We start from the raw sequence: 8763 nt of genomic DNA, 5'->3' as shown, positions 1-8763 counted from the left end.
GCAATGTGTGTCTATTCGTAAAAGCAATTCTGTCGCAAGACAAGCCAAGAGAGGTGAGCCCGATTGGGGTGGTAATTGGGTGAGATTACAAACTGATGGTGTGGTAAAGATTGAATTCGAACATGCTGCTGTAGGGAGAGTTTTGAGAAGTGAGCGAAAGGAGTGGATTCTTGGTTTCAACAGACACGTTTGAGGAAATGCTCAATTTTTTATGCTAAGTTATGCAATATTTTTATTGGATTATCAATTCTACATGGAGAACAATGTGACAGAGTCTTGTTACAAACAGATAGTTTGGAGGTATTTGAAGCTATTCATGTATCTAACTTGAAGTCTTCAAGATTAGTATTAATCAGACAGATCAGTATTAATCAGACGCATTAGTCAGCTTCTAGCGATCGTTAAGAATTAAAGACTAGAATATATTCTCAAAGAAGATAAGAATGACCAAAATGGCGTTGGATAGGGGAAGAAAGTACTTTGTTTTAGGTTAATTGATTGTAATAATGCTTAAAAAAGAAACAGGGTCAAATTCAATAAAAAACGGAACGAGAATTAAACGGAACACTAACAGATTTTCTGTCAACCCTTACCATAAATAAAGCACAAGACAAACGCTTCCACCGCTTCAAAATTTTAATATTTATTTCCTTTTACAAACATTTTACTTCATATTCCGGGTAAATAAATAAACCACTATAAATAGAGCGAAATCTGTAGCAGAAGTTATAAACTGCTTGATACATATATCTATTTTTCATCACAAATAAACAGTGATTATCAACTTATCTGGTTAGTGAATTCAATCTCCTTTTTAGTCCTTCCCAAATTCAGAATCAGTAAGTGTTTTTTTTTCTTTAATAAAGAAAGTATCATTAAAGATAAATGGATTCTTGTTCTTTTCTCTTTCCGAATTCTGTTCTTTAGTATTCCTTTTAATCTTCTGTTTATGCGTTGATCCTGATTCAAATCACATCTCGAGACTCAATTTTCTAATAAAATTAATGATTTATTTCTTTTTCTTTTTTAAGGAAGTAGATATGGGAGGTGAGTCTTACGAGGAGGCGATTGCAGCTTTGTCGAAGCTTCTCAGGTAGTGTTACGGTCCGTCCTTTGTTTAAACGATTCTTATTTCTGGTCCGAACCGGAAGATAAAACAAAACCGAAGATTTCATTTTCCGGCACCTATACTGATCAGAACCTTAAAGTCTGTAATGATGGCTTACCGTCGTCGGTTGCAGTGAGAAAGCTGATCTCGGAAGTGTTGCCGCTGAAAAAATCAAGCAAATAACAGCCGACTTAGAGGCAGCTGGCAGTTGCGACACCGACAACCGGATCAAAACCGGTTTCCTTCATTTCAAGTCAGAAAAATTCGAGTATGTTCCTATCTTTATATATTTAAGCGATTATGGATATAATAAAATTTTAATAATTGGTTATTATAAATATTAATTTATGTATATTATCTAAAATTATAAAGTGACAATATACTGAACTCACATTATTCAAAAAAAGAAAAAAGAAACAATCTGAACTCACAACATTAAGAAAATAATTTCGGAAAACAAAAATAAAAAAGAAAACAGGAAGTTTGTATTTGTCTTTCAGGTCGTAATGTGCCGTATCGTTTTGGTTTCTTCTTATTACCTTTTTATTTGATGTTATGTGACTGCTTTTTGTTTTCTTCATTTTCATGCTTCCATTTTTCTTTTCAATTCGTTAAAGCGTTTATTTCGTTTTTTTCCCTTCTTTTCCCAGTCATATAAAATATAGATAAACACAAATTATTAAGTTGATGAAAAATTTAAGTGTCCATTAAATTATATTTAAATCTATTGTGGTTTTATTAATATTATTTTAATATTTTAATGAAATAATATATTCTTAAATTAATTATTATTAAGAAGAAAGTGGATTTGGAAAAGGTGACAAGTGAAACGGATTTGAGGTTGCACCAAAAGATGAAAAATAAGTGATTGAATTGGCTGAATGCATTTTTCCTTTTTCTTGAAAATGAATTATAATTAGCTTAATATGATTTTTTTCAGGAAATATCCTGATTTGTACGGTACACTTGCCAAAGGCCAATGCCCCAAGGTTCGTTTCATAATCTTTTTCTTTTTCTTTTTCTCTTATATATTTACTTAGAAGATTTGGGTTTATTTTACATGGTAAATGGATGTCAAAGCTTAAGCTAATCACTTGATTTTTTTTTAAAATTATCATATATTAAGGGTGATAAAAAAGTTTACAACGTACATTCATATTGGATTGCTATTCTTTTACTAATTTAAAAATATAGAAATTAATTTTTTAAATCAAATTAATCCCATTTTTATTTAAAAAATAATAAACTAAACTAAACCGAATTTTTTTTTGCTATTTTTGAAACCAAATGAAAAAAAAATCTAAAAAAGCATTAAAGCTTGAACTGATATTTAATTTTTTGGTGAACCTTAAACCTATACTCATTAGTCGAATCACTCATTTAGGCTTGAAGGTCTGCTCGTAAAATGTGAGGGTTTGAAAAAAATACCAGGTTTGAAAAATAAATTTGAGTAAAATATAAGGTTCATTTTCTATATAGATTAGGTCTTGAGTGAGATTTTTTTAGCTCAAGTCCGGCTAAACTCGGCCTGAATATATTATGTTATAAAAAATAATTATATTAATTATATATGTAAAATAATAATTATATAATTATATTTATAATAAATCATTAATTCAATAACAATTAAACTCATTCTCAAAACCTAAAAACAAACTTATCTCACCTAAATATAAAATTTTAAAAATTACATTTAATACTATAAAATATTTATTATATTTATGGTACTTTTTATTATAAATGCTTTTAAATATCTTTTTAATGTGTTAGAAAAAATTTATTTTAGTGTTTTAATGCATTTAGTGAATTATATTTTTTAAAAATATTTTTAAATAAAAATTAATTTTAAAAAACCAAATATTGGTGAGTCGGATCGAGCTTAGGTTTACCTTTCTTAAATTGAGTCAAGATAAAAAAAAAAAGTTCACCTTTTAGGTCAAGCTAGACCTGAACTCAAAAAATTAATCTAAATACCTTAAATGGATCTAATTCGAACTCAACTTGACTAGACCATGATCAGCTTTGGTGATAGATTTATATTTTGTGAATGGTTACATTTTCAACTACGTAAGGCATTAAGTTTTGAACCAAGAATATGCTGACTCAAAATGGTGCCGTGTATGGCCATTTGCACACTTGAATGGTGGTAAAGGGAAAGAAATGTAGTGATCTGTCTTTTTCTTTTCCGGATAAAGAAGACTTTGACAAATTATGATGTGAAACTGCAGTAGCTTTAACGAGTTGATATCTAGTCATTTTGTGCACTCAACATTTTTGAGAAAAAAAGTCGCTTTGGGTTTTTTAATTCATACTAGAATTCTATTATTGGTGGAAAAAATTATCAAAAGAGTAAAATTTATTAAAATTAATTATCTTTTGAAATAAATAATTTAAATTTTTAAATATATTTTTTAAATAAATGGTTATTTATTTGTATGGATAGAATAATGAAAAGGTAAAAACTTAAGTTTATTTATTTAAAGAACAGAAAAAATAGAATAGGAGAAAAAAAAGATACGATTTTATTTAAATGAAAAAAAATCAAATTACTAATCTTATAACATTTTTAAATATATATAATTTATTTTATATTTTTATTTTATAATTTTATTAACTGAGTTAGTATAACAAAATCAAATGATCCTAAATTCAATTAGAAATTTAACTAATAGTATAGATTTGATTATAAGTACAGGATTTAAGTATATATATATCGATCGAGTCTTATCTCGATTGGCATAAGTATTATTGTCAATGTAGTAGGATGCGAGTTCGAGTGCGTTGAAACACAATATGCTCTTATTTATAGGTTAGAAAAGGGCTATGAGTAATTCTAAATTTTGTGTCACAAATAACAAATATGATTAAAATCTATAATGAAATTGTTTAAATATATATATATGAATATTATCATTCCTTCATAATTTATATTTTAAATACATGTGTTGAATGTTCTAACTAATCGATTGTATTATTATTATTATTATTATTATTATTATTATTATTATTATTATTATTATGATGATGCAGTATTTGATATTTGCATGCTCGGACTCTCGAGTGTGTCCGTCCCACATCCTGGATTTCCAACCAGGGGAAGCTTTTATGGTTCGAAACATTGCCAGCATGGTCCCGCCATATGACAAGGTTCGCCTAATTTTACGTTATTTATTTTTAATTGTGTTGGTTTGACTCAGAATAGTCGATAATAAATGTAAAATTGCTTAACTGGTGGACACAGGTTAAAACTTATTCACTACTTACAGATTTTTTTAATTTTGTTGAATAAGAAGTTAATTTACTAATTACATATTTCTCTTTATATATATCACTTAAATCAGTGCATCAGTTTTTTATGTTTTGATTTGTATCGTTCACTGTAGAATAAATACTGCGGAGTTGGTGCGGCTATTGAATATGCAGTCCTGCATCTAAAGGTGAATTTTTTTTCCTTTTTTAATGACAGTAGATATTAATTGTACAGTGGATGTTGGCTCTTTGGTGGGGGCAACTTCATCTCTTGTCACTACTCACTAGCCATGCCAAAACTGTTTCAAGGTATCAAGTCCCAAGTTCTTTTCTAATGAATTATTAATTATAGTTGGATATAATTATATGCATGGCAGATTTATATGTTTTAAAATTTTTCTCCTATATATTTGGAAATCATTTTTCATGTGAATATTTAAATATTTATTAGAAACAAATGTTAATTATGTATTTTTGAGACATTTGGTTAGAGTAATTTTACATTATCAGTGGGAATATATGATTTTACTGTTATATTTTCTATAATTTTCTCTTCGATTGATAATATGTTCAAGTAATTTAAAAATAATGGTATTATGCATCAATATTATAGTTAATTCAGGAGGACGTGAGTTTGAACATATTGAAACACATTTTATTCTCTTATTTACAGATTGAGGAGTGATTATGTAATTAAACGTGGAAACATAACACAATGTTTGGTTCAGGTAGAGAATATTGTGGTCATTGGACACAGCAACTGTGGAGGTATCAAAGGGCTAATGTCTATCCCAGATGATGGCACCACTGCTAGGTAAGTCGTTTATTGAATCAGTGTATATATATTGAAGGAAGTTTCTCTTTGCCAAGCCTTTTCTCGTGACAGTTTCTATTGACTTAAAAATTTGCACATGATTTCGGACCCTTCCCTCCTATAGCAGTTATATTGCGATGCTACAATCATTATTTTACGATTTCGATCCTCTCCTTTGTCGAAAATTTATGGTTACGTGTATAATACAAATGGAATGTTCATACGTGATGTATTTGATGTTTGAAAATTGAACTTTGCAGTGATTTCATAGAACAATGGGTTAGCATCTGTGGATCTGCAAAGACCAAGGTGAAATCAGAAAAAAACGAGATGAGTTTCGCGGAGCAATGCACCTACTGCGAGAAGGTTAGTTTCATGTCTGCATCATTACTTGTTTCGGCCAACATTAATACTCAGAGATAGCATTGCAGATATGTTTAACATTTCATCGTTTTTTGTTATCGTAATTAATCAACTATTCACTAAGCAAGGACAAATCACCATAATAAAAATAAAATCAAACACGCATGAGATTACCAACTCCTGGCGTTGGATTACATTTTGTCTCTCTACTAAAAAATTGATAAATCAACTCCTTTACGTTAGATCAAAGAGTAAAACTGGTCTTTTTGTTAAAAATTGTATCAATTTCTAGTGTTAAAAATTGGTCCCTCTATATCAGCATGAGGACATGTCACGTGTTATTATTTGGTTATTTTATCATTCATACTTGTTTTTAATAGTACAAATTAATAAAATTTGTAGGAAAAATTACCGATTTGTTCCTTGATCCAACATACAAAAATTAATTTTTCTATTCTTTAAGTAGAGGGACAAATGCAATTCGACTCCTGGTAGAATATCATCCATGATACTTTAACATTATTAAGGTTAACATGTTCAGACCTTATTGACACCTGAATTCTTTTTTACATTTTTTCCCTTAGTTTTTTCATAATAGAATTTTTCTTTTTAAAAGAAAAATTAAAACTTTTCACACATTAATATTTAATTGATAAGTATGGATTTTATAATTTTATAACAATAAAAAATATTGTCTAATCTATGCTGTCATGCTAATGTCTTGACCTTTTAAAAGTCACAATATCTATATCTTTTATTCGTATAGCGTGTTGGTATATGTTGCTATTAAACTTCATGTAATGTGTAATGTTTGGTGCTATTAAACTAAATGCAGGAAGCAGTGAATGTATCTTTGGGGAACCTATTGACATATCCATTTGTGAGAGAGGCATTGGTTAAGAAAACCCTTGTCTTGAAAGGTGCACATTATGATTTTGTCAATGGAAAGTTTGATCTTTGGAATCTCAACTTCCAAATCTCTCCCACCTTAGACTTATGAGCATTTTTTCTTTTGCACTTTCAGCGTATCACATTGAATAAAAATCAATTGTTGGATCGTTATTTTGGACTAAAAAGAAATTGAGTTAGCCCGAGTTTGCATGTTGCAAAACATGTTGTATTTTTTTTTAACAAATTAAGGAAGACATAGCATGAGAACGAGCATGCATTACTCCCCAACCCATAAATAGGAGGATAATACGTTTTAGTGCATTTGAACTCACATCCTCCTGCATTAGTAATAATGTTCATGTTAATTGAGTTAAGACTCAATTAGCAAAAGTATATATTTTTTACTATTTTCAAATAAATAAAAATTAATTTAAATAAGAAAATTACTCTCGATTTTCGATGACTCGTATTTTTAACTATCAATAACTTTTAAAAGAATATTTTATAGATTTTCTTAATTTTCACCCACATAATTGATATTAAAAATTTTATCACGTGTGTGGAACTTACATATTTAGAACACACGTAAATAAAAAAGCGTATGACTGCAACTAATAATAACAACATTTATATGCGAAATGAAATATGCAATATGTGTAGGTGAAAATTTTTGTGTAATAATATTAAAACGTACAAAAAAATCCAAATGAAGTATTGGGAGTGGTGGTAACCTGAGCTTTTAAGCATGATGTTTAAGTCTCATTATTTGTAATTTTAATTGTTTTTATTACAATTAAAAATATATATATAACTTATAAGAATATAATTTATTTCAAATACTAAAGGATAATTTTGTAATTTTCTCAATCGAGTTAGTGTTCAGTTGACTCGTAACATCAACTTAGTTAGGGGGTTTAAATAATAGTAAGTGTAATACCCTGTACCCAGCCCGGTCGCGGAGCCTGAATACCAAGACGCCACATCAACCATCACGACGTCATGTATCATACAAAGTCTCATTTGTATGCAACTTCATCTAGGAAATTTTAAGTCTAAAATACCCTAGGCGACATTAAAATCAATCAGATCGACATTAAACGACCTCTTCATCAAGTTGAAACATGCTTAAATACCACTTAATGAAAATTTCCAAAAAGTCACGTGGGTATCGATACACGCTCGATGGTATCGATATTTCTCATAATGGATATCGATACCGTTTGAAAAATGGGTACCTTTTTAGCATTCTGTTTCTCGTCTAAATTAAAAACCCAACAAATCATCTATAGTCCCAAAAGTATCTATACTTTTACCCGAGTATCGATACTCGAGAACTGATATTGATACCAAAATGAGCTATTGTTTTCCTGCACATTCGAATTAGCTTAGAAGTATCGATACTTATGCCCGATAATCAATACCTCTGTACAAAGTAACAAAAATAACACCAAAACAAGGCATTTAACACAATCATGCATATACCACCTCAACATGTTTATAAATAAAACCTCAATCATTCATCAACAAAATGTCTATATTTGTAGTTTAACACATCATCAATAAACATAACCCAAGCAAACCAAAGAACTAGTATCAAATGTCCACAAATCCTATCAGTGTTAAAATCATGCAAACATCTAAAACATCGTGGCAATAATCAACCAACAAATCTATCATATTGCCTTATTCCCATAGTTTACCAAATGTAACGATAATAACACCTACTCAGTTACTAAGCCTAATTTGGATCACTTCCTTGGAATTCCGCACCGCCCACATCGGAAACACTAATTATCTACAAAGGTTTAGAAAAGAGTGTGTGAGCTTAAACAAGCTTAGTGAATGATCGGAAAAACTACCAAATAAATATGATGACATACATTAAATGAGTACATCTAAAGTACAACTTCATACATATTTAACCAAAGTGACATACTAGAATATTCATGCATCAACTGTCAGCTCATCTTACTTTGAAATCACATAATTAGACATACATCACATTTCATAATATTTCATTTACTGATAAATTGACACTTAAGGCTATTAAACATAAAAGTAGGCTCTATCACCATACATTGGATACATGGATCTCCAACACACCAATGGCTCGAAGATTCGAACATATCCCAAAAGCGTAGCATTTAGCTAACACTCTCCAACAGACCAACATATCCAGTGAATGAAGCTTAGCTCACATTCCCTTATCTCTCAAAACTGTCCTAGGCCTCAATGCCCCAAAATCCTATGGCATGCGAACTATATCCAACTGTCTCAAAAGTCACAAGGCCAAAATATCCACAATAGAACACACATTTACTTACCGTTTTTCTGCACA

The 8763-nt window shown here is 29.6% G+C and overlaps 1 protein-coding gene across 4 annotated transcripts; it reads left to right on the top strand.

Annotated features, from left to right (window-relative positions):
• The first annotated feature begins 629 nt into the window (after positions 1-629).
• On the top strand, positions 630-6645 carry LOC107903740 (carbonic anhydrase 2). 4 transcript variants are annotated; one of them, XM_016829893.2, is made up of 9 exons: positions 630-839; positions 1032-1093; positions 1242-1376; positions 2049-2097; positions 4139-4255; positions 4492-4545; positions 5086-5171; positions 5432-5537; positions 6370-6645. In XM_016829893.2, the coding sequence occupies exons 2-9, from the start codon at positions 1041-1043 to the stop codon at positions 6532-6534; spliced, it is 765 nt and encodes a 254-aa protein (XP_016685382.1). In that variant the 5' UTR covers positions 630-839; positions 1032-1040; the 3' UTR covers positions 6535-6645. The 4 variants fall into 4 exon arrangements, with proteins under 4 accessions (XP_016685382.1, XP_040966330.1, XP_016685383.1 ...); XM_041110396.1 differs by lacking the exon at positions 4492-4545 and adding an exon at positions 4593-4666 and having other exon boundaries at positions 631-792; positions 5031-5171; XM_016829894.2 differs by having other exon boundaries at positions 631-792.
• The last annotated feature ends 2118 nt before the right edge of the window (positions 6646-8763 follow it).

The sequence above is a fragment of the Gossypium hirsutum genome, unplaced genomic scaffold, assembly GCF_007990345.1.
Source record: "Gossypium hirsutum isolate 1008001.06 unplaced genomic scaffold, Gossypium_hirsutum_v2.1 scaffold_257, whole genome shotgun sequence".
NCBI lineage: Eukaryota > Viridiplantae > Streptophyta > Magnoliopsida > Malvales > Malvaceae > Gossypium > Gossypium hirsutum.
This window is presented reverse-complemented; position numbering and strand designations above follow the sequence as displayed.